Here is a 16431-nt window from a genome sequence, read left to right on the forward strand (position 1 = left end):
CTGTCAAGCTTTGCTCCTAAAATTCCATGCTGGCTTTAGAACCTGGTAAACCCTAAGTACTGGCGTTGTACTAATTTCCTGCTTTCCAAAGGAGGAGGAAATTAGGAGAAGGAACAGCAATAGAAGTAGTAGGAAGGAGAAATGTAACAGGAAGTCGTGTGGAAAAGAGAGGCCTGAAATCTGAACAGTTTTGCATCATGACCGAGATATCAGGCTTCCCCATTACAGGTGTTGTAGAAATCAGTAGTTGCCTGGACTTTGTTCTCGTGCTGGTTCATTGGAGGATATGACTCTCATGTGTACACTCAACTGTGCAATTTCACATATAATTGGGTGTTACTAGGTGGGTGAAAAAGTAATTGCAGTCTTGGACTGTGAATTTTCAATCATTGTAACTAGGCTCAAACACATCTTTACTAATCAAAGTAGGAACCATTACAATCAGCACATTTTTGTCAGTGAGAAATATGTTTGTTCATTCCGGTAGCATAAAAATCCATGCTTCAGGATTCAACGAACTCTTGGAAAGCATCTTCTGCCTCCTGCTGGTTGTGGAAGCATTTTCCCTGCAAAAAGTTATTGAGATGCTTGAAGAAGTGGTAGTCACTTGGCAAGCGGTCAGGTGACTATAGCGTTGCCAAATTTGTTCAACTTTTGGAGTGCTGGTTGTGTGATATGTGGTTGATTATTGTCATGGAGAAAAACTGGGCCCATTCTGTTGACCAATGCTGGCTGCAGGCACTGCAGTTTTCAGTACATCTCATCAATTTACTGAGCATACTTCTCAGATGTAATGGTTTTGCTGGGATGAAAAAGGCTGTAGTGGATCACCAGTGACCGTTACCTTTTATTGGTGCAAGTTTGCCTTTGGGAAGTGTTTTGGAGCTTTTTCTCAGTCCAGCCACTGAGCTGGTCATTGTTGGTTGTTGTATAAAATCTACTTTTTGTCACACATCACAATCCAATCGAGAAATGGTTCGTTATTGTTGCATAGAATAAGAGAAGATAACACTTAACGATGATGATCTTTTTGATTTGCAGTCAGCTCACGAGGCACCCACTTATCACGCCTTCACACTTTTCTAATTTGCTTCACATGCCAAATGACCATAGAATGGTCAACACTGAGTTCTTCAGCAGCTTCTCATGTAGTTGTAAGATGATCAGCTTCAATGACGGCTCTGAGTTAGTCTCTGTCAACTTCCGATAGCCGGCCACTGCACTCCTAACCTTCAAGCCTCTCATCTCCTTTGCAAAACTTCCTGAGCCACCACCGCACTGTATGTTCGTTAGCAATTCCTGGGCAAAATGTATTGTTGATGCTGTGCGTTGTCTTCGCAGCTTTACAACCCATCTTGAACTTGAGTAATAAAATTGCTCAAATTTGCTTTTGGTCTAAAATCATTTCCCTAGTCTAAAATAAATATAAAATACACAGCAAGTAGTAAGTCATCAGCAAAAAACATAAAGCAAGAAATGCACATTAAAATGATGTGTAACATAACCACATTTATTTGAGAATGCATTCCCATATCAAACAGCATAGTTCAGTAATGCAAAATCGCAGTTACTTTTGCACCAACCTAATACTTGCTTACTATTCCCCTCTGGAAAGAAATCAGTTTCTTAAATGGGAGTTATTTCCCAGCCCAGCCTGCAGAAGATGGAGACTTTCCTCTATCTTTATTTCCCCAGTTGGCATAGAAATAAAGTCAGCTGGGAAAATATGAACTGAAAAAAATTGTTGTAGAGTGGTACTTATTCAAGGCTCAAAACATAACCAATGGCTTATACGGCAGCGAGATAGAGATTCAACTCTATCTTCCTTAAGGCTTAGCTAGTGAGCATCAGCACGGACTGAGGGGAGCTAATTTTCTATTTTCTGAGAAGAAATGGACCTGATAAGAATGATTATAGCGAAGTGCTCACACAGAAAAAAAGTCACAACTTTTTACTGAATTCTTGTTTGGGATGTTTCTGTAAACTTATCCATCATTTTGTGACATTTTACAGTGTAACAAGACTTTTGTGTTTGTGAAACATCATTTTGAAATTGCCCCAAACTAGATTTCTCCCTTTCCCTCTCTTGTCAAACTGACGTTGGGTACAAATTCATGAATTTGAACGACTGGCCTATTCACTCAGACTTTTGATTGCAAGTTATAGAAGTCAGTCTGAGTTTAAAAAGGGAATTTTGTATTAAAGAAAAGGGAAGTCTCAGGGAGTCTCAGACCGGAAATCCTGCTTGGTTCCAGGAATGTTTTGGAATTCAATTCTGGAAGGCCCTTAAGCGTGTCTCCTCTACCGTCTGCCTCTCCCTATACTTTGCTGTATTTTTCTTGATCTCATCAGATCTGCTTTTATGGCAGAGTAAGGCGTTCCCAAAGCTCCCAAATTTACACAGTGTCATTTCAATCTCCTAGCATGACTACAGAGCGGATTAAAGCCCTGCACCATATTCTTGGGAGAAAACATCTGTTTGCTACCCGGCCCCTACCCTCTTGGGTCAGAACGCCACCGCTGGTTTCATTATAGGGAGTCTGAACATGGATTCTGTGATTTTAGGGCCCCGGGGGCGGGGGCAGTTTCCAGAGGAAGAAAGTTGTTATGAGCTTGGTGAATTGCACCAAATTCATCTCTCCTGTCATGCCCCAAATGAGTATGCTGCCTGGCACTGAGGATGCCGTCACTAAGTATTTATCAAATGAAGTACTTATGGGCTGAAAGTGCTGGTAAAGATATTTGACTAGACAGATGAAGATGTTTTGGCATTTTGAACATCATATAGTAGATCTTTTTTAATTGATTACTGTATAACAGGTCACTTAAAACTAAAGCTACTTTAGTTAAAATCTTTTGATTTCTTGCTATTTATGTATTTATAAAATCATTTTTAAAATTACAAAATAATAAATTACTGTGAGAACGTTTGAATGAATTAATACACTTAGGCATTCATTTTAATAGTATTCTTTTCTTTATTTCTAAAAAATAATTGACATTCATGAAGACAAAGCCTGGAGTAATTCGCCCTGTACCGGTAAAATCCAAAATATTACTGAAAAAAGAGGAGGAAGCCTATGAACCCAACCCTTTCAGTAAATACCTGGAGGATAACAGTGACTTCTTTTCTGAGCAGGTGAGTGTACACATGGAAAAGTCTTTGATATTTGGATAAATAACTGTACAAAATACAGAGATGCCCTAATGAATAGAGCGTGTGCAAGAAAATGTGATTGGAATAACCTTAGTAATTTAAAAAGAGCTCCATTTTCTGCATAATAAAAATTCTTAAGTATTTCCAGGATGATATTTGGAAGTATTTAAAGGCTTTTGTCTAAAATTTTTCTACCTAATGCTGGTATTATTTTGGGGATTAAGACATTACTTTCTATGAAGAGCCTTCATGTTATATAGATGTTGCATTCTTGTTACTAAAATACCACTTCCTTTTGAAGTGACATAATTTTTTAGGTTTGGTATATTAGTACATTTGACAAAAGATCTATTGTTTGGATTCCTATTAACTTAGTAGAGATGATATGACCCCTTAGATTGAGTGGTACTAGGTAGGGAATAGGAGGTTAAGTTATTTTAAGGTATTTTTTTGTTTGTTTGTTTATGTATTAAAAAGGTAGATTCCCCTTATATAGTCTATTGTTGGAGAATGTATAATGGAAGGTTGTTGATGATGCTTTGTAAGATATTGGGGGAATATATGAAGATACACATTTAGGCAGTATAAAATTTCATAAATTATCTCAAAGAGAAACCTTGCATCTTTATTTGTCTTCTTCCAATGCAACAACTAGGCATAGGTTATATATTTTATATCTCAAACTTTATTACATGCTTAAGCAATGCAAACAGTCCAGAAACCTTTGTGGATATAACTGGGAAACACAAGATAACTACCACATTTGGTAATCTATAATAGAATAGACTTAAAAAGGAACATAAAGTGCTGTACTCTTTAAACGTTAGTTGAAAATGATAACTAACCAATTCTTGGAAACAGAAATCCTGTTCATATTTGAGAAACATAAGAAATATCTCATCTTACTCTGTGACACTGAGCAAGGTATTTCATCTGGCCCCGTTCCAGTGTTTAATTCATACAATGAGGCATTCTGATGGAGTTTTTAAGGACCCTTCAAATTTTAAAATCTGGGTTACTTAAAATCTAAAAATGTGAGCAGGCTCAAAGTATTAAAAAAGTTCATTATAAATACTTTCTCATGCTTAGCTATAGTTTTTACTTATAAAATGGAGATGATAATATTTTCTGCTTATTTGTATATACTTTGTGAAGACTGATAAGATTTCAGTAAGTTAAACATTTTTAGAAGGCACTAATATCATTGAAAATGATAATTAAAGGCAAGTTTTTCCATTTTACAGAAAAAAAAAAGCCCTCAATTTAGAAAAATCCTATTGATATATAAGGTTGTGTTCACTAAATTTGCACATAAAAGAAATGGAAATTCCTGTTAGGAAAGCATATTTCCATCATCAGTAAAAGCAGTCATTAAATATCTAATGATACTAATCATTTAGAGGCTTAATGTGACATTGTAGACAATAAGGGATTATTATAAAAATTTATAAAAGTTATCTTTTGTTATATGATAAAATGCTGGCACAAAATAAATTTCACATATTATCCATGCAATATATTCTTTAAATATGATCTAATGTTGTAAAGTAAAAGTTATATTCTTTTTTAATAATATAATTTCAAATTTATGCATTTTACCTTGAACAAGATTCTTTGTAGAATGTCATGTTTAATCTTCCTATACAGTATCACAATTTACTGTCCTCTGAAATGATAAATTCCATTTTCAGGTGTGGGAAATTATTTTCATTAAAAGAAGTTGCCAATTCTTTTCACTGCTTTCCCTGACTATATAGCAAGTTTAAAGCTCTATTTATACACACCATAAACCTTTGTATTTTCAGATAATTAGTGCACAATTTTAGTTCTTTTGTTAAGTATTTTGGTGCCACAGATATAGACTTATTTATATTTTCTTTCAATCAATTTATTCCTGTGTGTATCCTAACTTCCATATCAGTGGACTGTCAAAATTCAAAGAAGTCTAACAGAGTACTTAAAAGTGAATTCCATACTTTCCCTGGTTTTATTCATTGACTTTGCAGGAGAGGAAAAATTGCATATTTTTGCTATCAATTATGCTATCAATTGGCCTCTACATGGAGCTGTAACCACTATCTCATTGTGGCCAGAATCTACAATGAAGGCAGATACAAAAGACAGCTCACAAGTGTAGATGCTGAGAGCTCCTTAAACAATAAATTGAGTAGTAACAATTTATGATTTCAGTGTGGCTACATCATCAGAACTTAACAGGACGGAGTGTACTCAAGTGTATTCAGTTCTGGTCACTATTATGTTCTCCTTCACTGATGCCACAGAATAAATTGAATGATTCCAAACTCAGTTGATCTCAACCATCCATGTAATGGAAAATACTTAAGCCTGACAGTTGAGCCAAATTGAAGCAGCTCACATTCACTAATCTGCCTTGTCCTAGGGACAGTTCCACATGACAGGAAATGTTGAATGGGATTGTTAAGTCAATAAATTTCCCCTGGCAGCTTCAGTGCCATAAAATATGATTTCAAAACTCTCTGTTACAAAATGTCAGACACCAAAGATGATGAGACCAGATGGAAATGTATTTACTGTGGCTTCAGAAGGTACAATAGGGCAGTCTTTTGAACAGATAATGAACTGAAAATTTGCCTGGAGATACCCTCTGAGTACTAAAAGCAAAGTTTGAAACCAAATGCATAGTTGAGTCATTGAGACTTATTAATCAACAACTTTTGCATCAAAATGGCATAGGCCAGGAACTACCATTCTATATTAGATGGATTTTTAAACAAAGACACTTCAGAATGAAGCTTATGCTTCTCTGAAATTACCTTTCAATCCATTATTATATCAATTTGTGGTCCTTTTGAGTTCTTACAGAATATCCTTAACACTTCACATATGGATATAAAACTATGATGATGTACTTTGAAGCATAGTTTTGTTAATAACTAGAGGTTGGGTTGGAAAATAATTAACAGAATTGGTTGGACAAATGGACATCTAGAAGACATAAAGGTTTAGAAAATCAATTCGCTGATGAAAATAAAGATACTAAAGAGAGGAATGGTTTTTTGTTTATCTGTGTGAGTTTTCAAAATACATTGATTTTTTTCTGGTCATTTAATGTATTTAATTAGACAAAGTGAATTCTGCATTGGAGTCTCAACTTAGTAGAAAAAGCAATTGCTAACCTCAGTTATATGACATGGATAAAACATTTTCCTCTCATTCTTTATAAATTAGTAATCCAACCCATACTGTTAGATATATCATTTCTTTCTTGAAGCCATAGAGAAATATAGGAAAAATATTTAGGATGGAATTGAAAGGTGAGGGGTGGGGGTGATATTGTAGTTTAATTTGATTTTCCTGCAAATTTTTTCTTTTCTCTTAAATGAAAAAGAATGCTTTCTAGCATGTATACCTCTTAAATTTTATTTTCCTTCTAATTTGCTTCAATAGGAAAATTGCATGTTTTTGTGTGAAAATGACCATTTAATAAATTTCCTTTGTACCATAGAGAATGTAAAAGGATAATTTAGAGAATTTTCTTTGTTGTAGCATTTACATTATTTTCTTTACTTCTGAGTTTTCTTAGCCATCTGACTGCCTACCAAACTATCTGTCTGACATTCAACTTTGATGATTATGTGGATGACTTTCAGATTTCTATCTAATTATTCATCAAATTATATTTTTACTGTGATCGTCCCCTGCACTTCTTCATGTCACCCACGTTTTATAGTTACTGAGCAGACACTCACCATGTCAAAAGGTGAACTAGATAATACTGCCTTTTTTTCTGAATGACTTCTGTTTTTGCCACAAATTGCTACCTTTTTCAACTTTTCTCAATCAAGGTGGCTCACTCTCTTTTATCATAAAATTATCTTTTATCTTGTTAATGTTTTACTAGGAAATATTTTTCAGATTAAAATGTTTAACCTTTTCAGATCTAGAAATGATTAAGTGATTTGGTGAATAGTTTTGCGGGGACAGAGCTTAAATTCCTTGTAGGGTTACGTTTGCTTTTGAAGAGTGAAGACTAGAGATTTGCCGTCTCCAAGTTTTACTGGGTTGTTTCTGTTTATTCATGTAATGAAATTCTTGTGAGCTTTTCTCATCTTTTTTTTTCCTCCCTCCTCTCTTCCTTTCTTCCTGCATGCCTTCCTTCTTTCCTCCTCTATATGTAATAGATAATAGACCATTTATCATATACAGGTTATGTACTATATGTAATAGATAATTTATCATCAACACAATAAAACTTTTTAATAGTAAAAAATTGTCCTATGGAGACAGTACACACTTTTCCCCCCAGGATATGATCAGTTTGGATTCCCCTCTTCAAACTTAGGCTTTTATCTCTCCCTTTTATTTATTATTATTATTATTATCATTGCTTTAAGCTTTCTCTTGACCATGTGTATGTATCAAGGAAGACAGAAGCTAAGGGCTGCAGGATCTGCATGGCTAAGGGAGACTTCTTCTGTCCCTTTCTGTTGCTTTCTGTAGGATTAGGAATCTTAGATTTTTACTTGCTTTAAAACAAACACATAAAGAAGACCTATTTGTCAATTCTATCATAATAGATAGAATACTTATAATAATTAGTTAAGCAACTGATTTCTAAAAATTAGTGAAGCTTCAAAGCATTAGTAGTTTAACAAATAGTGAATACATAGCATCTGACTGTACCCCAGTCTACTGGGAAACAGTGACAATCTGAAAACTTTAAGTAAATATGTCCTGTTTTGTTAACTCCTCAGATGTGTTTATTTATGAGAGATGACCATGACCATATTTAGAGCCTCTCATGTAAATTGTATTCCTCTTTTTCTGTTATTTCTTGTGGTTGAGTTTGACCTTTAGTTTCATTTTATCTACATCTGATAGGATTGAGGTCTATAGCATAAAAAGTTGTATTCATTAAATCTAAATTTTTATCAATTCTAATTGGAAGGCTAAGTTTCTTTTAAAAAAATTTAAAATTAAAGACCTAAATAGACATTTCTCCAAAGAAGAAATATAGATGGCTAATAAACACATGAAAAGGTGCTCAACTTGCTTCAGTCATGTCTGACTCTGCGACCCCATGGACTGTAGTCTGCCAGGCTCCTCTGTCCATGGGATTCTCCAGGCAAGAACACTGGAGTGGGTTGCCATGCCCTTCTCCAGGGGATCTTCCCAACCCAGGGCTCAAACCTGGATCTCTTAGGTTTCCTGCATTGACAGGTGGGTTCTTTACCACTAGCACCACCTGGGAAGCCCCTCATTCATTAGAGAAATGCAATTCAAAATACAGCGAGTATCATGTTACACTGGTCAGAAAGGCCATCATCAAAAAACCTACAAGCAATAAACGCTGGCGAGTGTGTGGAGGAAATGGAGCCCTCTTGCCGCAGTGCACTGTTGGTGGGAATGCAGGTTGATACAGACACTGTATAGAACAGTATGTGTGCGTGTGTGTGTTGTCGCCTCAGTGTGTCTGACTCTTTGTGACCCTATCGACTGTAGCCCGCCAGGCTCCTCTGTCCATGGGATTCTCCAGGTAAGAATCCTGCAGTGGGTTGCCATGCCCTCCTCCAGGGGATCTTCCCAACCCAGGGATTGAACCTGCATATCTTATGTTTCCTGTATTGGCAGGAGGGTTCTTTACCACTAGTGCCACTTGGGAAGCCCCAGAGAACAGCAATAGAGATTCCTCAAATAAAAACTAGGAATAAAACTACCTTATGACCTAACAATCCCACTATTGTTAGCTCATAGACCCTGAGGAAACCATAATTGAAAACAACAAAGAACATGTGAACAGTGTGAAAAAGACACATGTTCCCAGTGTCCCTTGTAGCACTGTTTACAATAATTAGGACATGGAAGCAGCCTAGATGTCCATCAGCTGATGAATGGATACAGAGGTTGTGGTGCATATATACAGCGGAATATTACTCAGCCAGAAAAAGGAATGCAATTTGAATCAGGTCCAGTGAGGCAAATGAACCTAGAGCCTATTATACAGAGTGAACTAAGTCAGAAAGAAAAAAGCAAATATCATATAATAATGCATATATATGGAATCTAGAAAAATGGTGCTGATGAACCTGCTTGCAGGACAGTAATGGAGACGCAGACTTGGAGAGCAGAACTTGGCACAGTGGGGGATGCTGAGGGTGGGATGGATTGACAGAGTAGCACTGAAACATATACATTACCCCATGTAAAGCAGATCGCCAGTGGGAATTTGCTGAATGACCCAGGGAGCTCAAACCTGGTGCTCTGTGACAACCTAGAGGGGTGGGATGGGATGGAAAGTGGGAGGGAGGTTGAGAGGGAGGGACCATGTGGATTCCTATGACTAGTTCATGCTGATATAGGACAGAAATCAACCCAATATTGTAAAACTATTATCCTCCAATTAAAAATAAATTTAAAAATATTTTAAGTTTCTTTGAATATTCTGGCTTTAAAGTAAGCTTTTTTCTTTATATTTGTTTGAGAAAAGCCAGGGAAAGGCATGACAAACAGTACTTAACTACTGTAATGATGTAAAGTAATTAGCCTCCAACTAATAAAAATAAATGAAAAAAAAAAATAAGGTTTTGTTAAAATATAGAATTTAAAATTCTCTATTGGGTTCACCTGAAAAGTATCATTCAACAGAATTTCAAAAGAGTGAAGGTAGCTGTGTAAAATAATTTTAAGTAATAGGCAAAATAAGTATTACTCAAAAATTAGAAAGTTCATTATATTTGTGAAAAAAATATGCATTCTTATGTTTTGCTTCAGAGGATTCTGTTTCTCAACCCATCTTGAACTTTGAATCAACATCAGCCTGTGAATAGAACTCTATGGCAACAACCACATGCCTTTGGCATGGTTTTATCTAATATTCCAGTACACTGTCTGCGATGATCTCCTCCATCTCCACCCAAACAGATTCAATCCCACAACTTTGTTAAGATGATTTGGGGACTAGTTAATAAAAATAAATGTACATAGGAAATGCAACCAGGGATGAGGGGCTTATGATTTTCTTTCTTTCTGGTTTTTTAATTGAATGTGTCCTCAACCCATGAGAAATGGAATCCAAGTAGAATACATCTTGAGGAGGACATAGTAAAAACTGGATATATTCTTTGACTATAAATGCTAAGATCAATGTGTTTAGAATAAATGTTACAGTCTCTAACCATTGGAGAGATTGTTAGATATTTTACTTTTTGGGGATTTCCCTATAATACATGTTTTAAATTGGGGGTATAGTACCTTTACAACGTTGTGTTGGTTTCTGGAGTACAAGAAAGTGAATCAGCTATTTGTATACATCCATCCCCTCACTCTTGGACCTCCTCCACACCAACCCTTGCCTCATCCCCGGCCCTCGGTCATCACAGGGCACAGAGGGCTTCCTGTGCTGCACGGCAGGTCTCCACTAGCTGTCTATTTTATACATGGGAGTGTGTGTAAGTGAGGGTGAGATTAGACAGACTTTGTATGATGACAAATATAAAGGTCATAGGAAGATATGGAAGTTTGAAGCTGACTCATGAAGAGAATTAGGAACCTTCTCTTCCTCACTGTGACCTAAGATACAATAACTTTAAGCTTGTCATATTGGCGGAGAAAATGATAAATCCAAATAAGAAGAACAGCCAAGAGAGTGCATAGGACAGAAGGAAGGAGAGAGCTCAGACTGGTAAATAAACTGTTTTTTAAATCCCATTAAAGAAACCAAAGACAGCTTCAGCAGTCCAACCTGTGAAAACTGAGATCAGGTTAGTGAAGCAAGTGATTTAAAATAAATATATGGAAAAACAGAAAACAGGATTGAAGTGTATTTTTCTTTATCTCAAAGGCTATGTGAAAAGAGCTATCTGCAATAAATTTGTAAATTCAGGATTGGTGATTCCTTTGAGATGGAAGAGCTAGTAGGTTTTTAGAGTGTTTCAAAATAATGTTCTATTCTCCAAATCTAGACATCCTAAGTGAAATTTAATATACTGTAGCCCAGCCTTCCAAATACCAATTTGCTTTATGAACCTTTATATCTTTAATATTTCTGAAAACAGAAAATGCATTTGGTAAGAAACTGCTTACCAAGAACTGAATTATCAGTTATTGTCTAGTAGAGCAGAGAGGCTTAGCATATTTTACCTGCTCAAATCATAGCAAGTATATGTGATATTTATCCCATTGGGTAAGCTCAGAAAAATAGAGTTGTTTTTCTCAATCTGTGGCTTAATGGATTTTGGGAAGCCTTAGACCCTCATGAATTGCATTTCGTAGACGGACTGGCTATTTGCAGTGTATCCTTGTGTGCGTGTACTTAGTCACACAGTCGTGTCTGACTCTTTGCAACCCCATGGACTGCAGCCCACCAGGCTCCTCTGTCCTTGAGGATTCTCCAGGCAAGAATGGTGGAGTGGATTGCCATACCCTCCTCCAGGGGATCTTCCCAACCCAGGGATCAAACCCAGGTCTCCTGCATTGCGGGTGGATTCTTTACCATCTGAACCACCAGGAAAGTCCAAGAATACTGGAACAGGTAGCCTATCCCTTCTCCAGGGGATCTTCTTGGCCCAGGAATTGAACCAGGGTCTCCTGCATTGCAGGTGGATTCTTTACCAGCTGAGCTACCAGGGAGACCCTTTGCAGTGTATTTTTAGGTTGGACTAGTTTCACCTCTCATTTCAGAAACCACATTCAGGCAAGATCTGATGCCTTTATTCATTCTGTTGTATAACTGAACCAAAGGGGAACTAGGGCAGCTTGGTTTTGTGGAGAGAGCTCTGTTAAGTGTGTGTTCTAGTTGTGATTGTGTGGTTAGCCAGTTCTACCCAGTGCATTTGTGAACTCTGAACCTAACTGATGAGGAGAGGGGACTGGACTGGGCAGTGGTCCTCATCTGGTGTGAATTGCCCCAGCCATGATTATCTTGCATGGGGCTTGGGGTGCTACTGGCATGCACTGGCTAGAGGCCAGGGAAGCTGCTAAACATGACGGCGGTGTCCAGAATGGTCCCCCACGGCAAAGACTTATTCTGCTCCAAATGTCACTAGTACAAGAGTTGAGAGGCCATAGGCTAGCCCATCTCTTGTCTCCCTTCCAGTTCCAAGAATTTTATGATTAATAATGCTCAATGCTGCCCATGCCAGGGACATTTCTGTTCAACCAACATTGGTTAGGTGCCTTTTTGTGTTTGAACTAAGAAATTATTCCTATTTGATTGACACAGAGGTGGTGAACAAGTCTCCATTTATGAAATTTTCCACATTCCATGGAGCCTCTACTCATAATGATAGCCCTGTTTGACAGGGACATGCATTTGCATTGGCTCTGGCCTTGTTAGCAAGATTATAGCTTTCCTACTTTCCTAAACATTTCTCTCTTTCTTATATTTCCCCAATTGTTAGATGTCAATTAACTAAAAGAGAAATTTTAAAAAGTCAGGCAGTCTGATGGTAACTATTAAAACATTAACATCAGACTAAGTTGGACTAAGTCATTCCTGCTCCTATATTTAATTATACATCTGCAAATGATGGTGTTGTACGAAGTACTTTTGAAGGTACCTCCTTACTCTTGAAATTTTGTTTTCATGCCTTTAAATATTATTGGGATGCTTCTGAGGTTTCATATCCTTAGATGATCCAAAAACAAGGGGAAAAAAGATGAAGTATTAATCAGGTCATAACTCTAGGCAGATTGAAAAATGTTTGAATTTCCTATCTAGATCAAAATCATGACAAATAATACCCATCTCCAGAGAGCTTGCTTTGATTTTTTTTTTTTTTTTTTTGATTGAGCAATTTGGGGTAGGTAAACTTTTATTTTGATTTTTCCTTAAAAAAATCCTACTTGCTTCCTCTGTGTGGAGTATTAAGAAACCATCAATATGATTCAGAGTCATTATTTCACTTTGAATAACTATAATTTTGTTTTGCTTTTCCTTAATCTAAAATCCCTATGGGAAAAATGTTATATTTTCAAAATTAAATTTAAATATATATGTATACAGAGGAGGGCATGGCAACCCACTCCAGTATTCTTGCCTGGAGAATCCTATGGACAGAGGAGGCTGGCGGGCTGAAGTCCATGTCACACAGGGTCAGACATGACTTTAGTGATTTAGCACACACACACACACACTGTATGTATACATATATTTATACATGTGTGTGTTCCTATAAAAAACACAAACATATAACAGCCTATATCAGGGCCCTGGTATTTGCTACTTAAATTACTTTTTTCCACTTGCAGACTTGACAGCTGCTTCCTTTGCAAACATCCTGAATAGGAAGGCCAAGTAGGCAGACTAAAATTTAAGTAACAATGTTTCTATAATGAAAATGAAGATGTTTTTGTAAGTCTTTGCCATATCTGAATTTCTCATTTCTGCATTCTTTAAGTATAGAAGATACCATACTTTAATTCCTTTGTTTCATAACCACAAAAGACTCTGGGATAATCCTTGCAATGAACTTGGGGGGTGATTTTTGCTTTTCTAAATCTCTCTGAAAGGTGATGCTTGACTAGGTGACACAGCTCTGTACAGGAAACACAATTTTGTTCCTGAACCTCAATGTTTTCACTGAAAGTTCTTGGTAAACCATAGTAGATTCAAAGGAACAAAACCTCAGGATATTAAAAATTGCCAGATCATTTTTCTTTAAATTATAACACTTTGTTAACATACAATATGAAGGCTACCTCTAATGGTTCTTATATGTGAAATGTACTGAATTTCTCTTTGAAATTCAGTTGTAACTATTGCCATCCAAATCCGACCCTTAGATACGAGGATGGCATTAAGCCCTAGCTGCCTAGGTTGGTGGAAGGAGCACGGAGCGCAGAACTACAGAGCAGAAAGGAGTGGCTAGTAATCGCTGGCATGTGGTTCTTGCCACGCTTTCCTGATGGACGGTGTTGCAGCTTCTCTCCACACTCACTTCCCATCTGTTTTCTCTTAGCCTCCAGCCATTTATGTTTGTGCCAGGCTCTGTGAAAAATCTGGACGACTTCTCAGGAAGCAGGGCAGATAATATCCCCGACCCCTTTGTGTTTAGATTCCAGTGGTTTGTAAATATCTGAACCTTAATCTCTGTCTCCTTCCTGCTACGCTTAGCCTTCTCTGAAGCCCTCAGCACTTTCTCCCTCTGACTGTCGATTTCACACTCAGGCTACGCACTCCGTGGCCTGGTGTTTCCTTATCCACTAAGGGACCCTACCGTGACTGGAGGCTTGGTTGGCTACTGAAGACTACTGGGCTTCCCTTGTGGCTCAGCTGGTAAAGAATCTGCCTGCAACACGGGAGACCTGGGTTTGATCCCTGGGTTGGGAAAAATCCCCTGGAGAAGGGAAAGGCTACCCACTCCAGTATTCTGGCCTGGAGAGTTCCACGGACTGTACATGGGGTCGCAAAGAGTCGGACACGACGGAGCGACTTTCACTGCTCCAGCAGTAACTTTCCTGCTTTCTACAAGGGAGAGAAGCATGGTAGAGGGCAATGGAAGGAACAGGGGCTTGGTGTGATCTTGGGAAGATCAGTCAACTTTCTGAACTTCAATTTCGTCCTTGAAAACTGGGACTACTAATCTCATTTCCAACGGTACACATACTCATGCTCATTTATGACTTTTAAAAAAATGTGGCCTGTCCATGCAGCATGTGGGATCCTAGTTCCCCCACTAGGGATTGAACCTGCGCCCTCTGCTGTAGAATCCCAGATTTTTTTTTTTTTTTTTTTTTTTTTGCTTATTTGCTTTATTTAATCACTAATGCATATATATATATATATGTATATATATATAAAAGACAAATATGTATATATATATAAAATAAATACTTTTTTTAATATGCTGCAAAATACACAAATTATCTGTTCTTTAAATGTTTGGGCAAATGTGCCTATAAATGACCTGAATCTTGGACAAGCAACCCCAAAATGCTTTTTTTCCCCTTTATTTGTTTTTCTTGTTGTTTTTGCTATATATTTTTTTCATTTATTTTTATTAGTTGGAGGCTAATTACTTCACAACATTTCAGTGGGTTTTGTCATACATTGACATGAATCAGCCATGGAGTTACATGTATTCCCCATCCCGGTCCCCCCTCCCACCTCCCTCTCCACCCGATTCCTCTGGGTCTTCCCTGTGCACCAGGCCCGAGCACTTGTCTCATGCATCCCACCTGGGCTGGTGATCTGTTTCACTATAGATAACATACATGCTGTTCTTTTGAAACATCCCACCCTCGCCTTCTCCCACAGAGTCCAAAAGTCTGTTCTGTACATCTGTGTCTCTTTTTCTGTTTTGCATATAGGGTTATCATTACCATCTTTCTAAATTCCATATATATGTGTTAGTATGCTGTAATGTTCTTTATCTTTCTGGCTTACTTCACTCTGTATAATGGGCTCCAGTTTCATCCATCTCATTGGGACTGATTAAAATGAATTCTTTTTAACAGCTGAGTAATATTCCATGGTATATATATATACCACAGCTTCCTTATCCATTCATCTGCTGATGGGCATCTAGGTTGCTTCCATGTCCTGGCTATTATAAACAGTGCTGTGATGAACATTGGGGTGCATGTGTCTCTTTCAGATCTGGTTTCCTCAGTGTGTATGCCCAGAAGTGGGATTGCTGGGTCATATGGCAGTTCTAGTTCCAGTTTTTTAAGAAATCTCCACACTGTTTTCCATAGTGGCTGTACTAGTTTGCATTCCCACCAACAGTGTAAGAGGGTTCCCTTTTCTCCACACCCTCTCCAGCATTTATTGCTTGTAGACTTTTGGATAGCAGCCATCCTGACTGGCGTGTAATGGTACCTCATTGTGGTTTTGATTTGCATTTCTCTGATAGTGAGTGATGTTGAGCATCTTTTCATGTGTTTGTTAGCCATCTGTATGTCTTCTTTGGAGAAATGTCTGTTTAGTTCTTTGGCCCATTTTTTGATTGGGTCATTTATTTTTCTGGAGTTGAGCTGGAGGAGTTGCTTGTATATTTTTGAGATTAATCCTTTGTCTGTTGCTTCATTTGCTATTATTTTCTCCCAATCTGAGGGCTGTCTTTTTTCACCTTACTTATAGTTTCCTTTGTTGTGCAAAAGCTTTTAAGTTTCATTAGGTCCCATTTGTTTATTTTTGCTTTCTATTTCCAATATTCTGGGAGGTGGATCATAGAGGATCCTGCTGTGATTTATGTCAGAGAGTGTTTTGCCTATGTTCTCCTCTAGGAGTTTTATAGTTTCTGGTCTTACATTTAGATCTTTAATCCATTTTGAGTTTATTTTTGTGTATG

The 16431-nt window shown here is 37.4% G+C and overlaps 1 protein-coding gene across 22 annotated transcripts in view; it reads left to right on the top strand.

Moving 5' to 3' along the window:
• Nucleotides 1-16431, top strand: part of MLIP (muscular LMNA interacting protein) — a 299319-nt gene that overhangs the window by 233576 nt on the left and 49312 nt on the right. For 21 of the 22 annotated variants that reach the window (XM_070456693.1, XM_070456691.1, XM_070456692.1 and 18 more), the window contains one exon: nucleotides 3011-3139. The exons of the other annotated variant lie outside the window; for it this stretch is intronic. In XM_070456693.1, the coding sequence (XP_070312794.1) occupies nucleotides 3011-3139 (129 nt within the window). The remainder of the gene's footprint in view (nucleotides 1-3010; nucleotides 3140-16431) is intronic. 22 annotated transcript variants of the gene reach the window in all.

This window comes from Odocoileus virginianus, chromosome 27 (assembly GCF_023699985.2).
Source record: "Odocoileus virginianus isolate 20LAN1187 ecotype Illinois chromosome 27, Ovbor_1.2, whole genome shotgun sequence".
Taxonomy (NCBI): domain Eukaryota; kingdom Metazoa; phylum Chordata; class Mammalia; order Artiodactyla; family Cervidae; genus Odocoileus; species Odocoileus virginianus.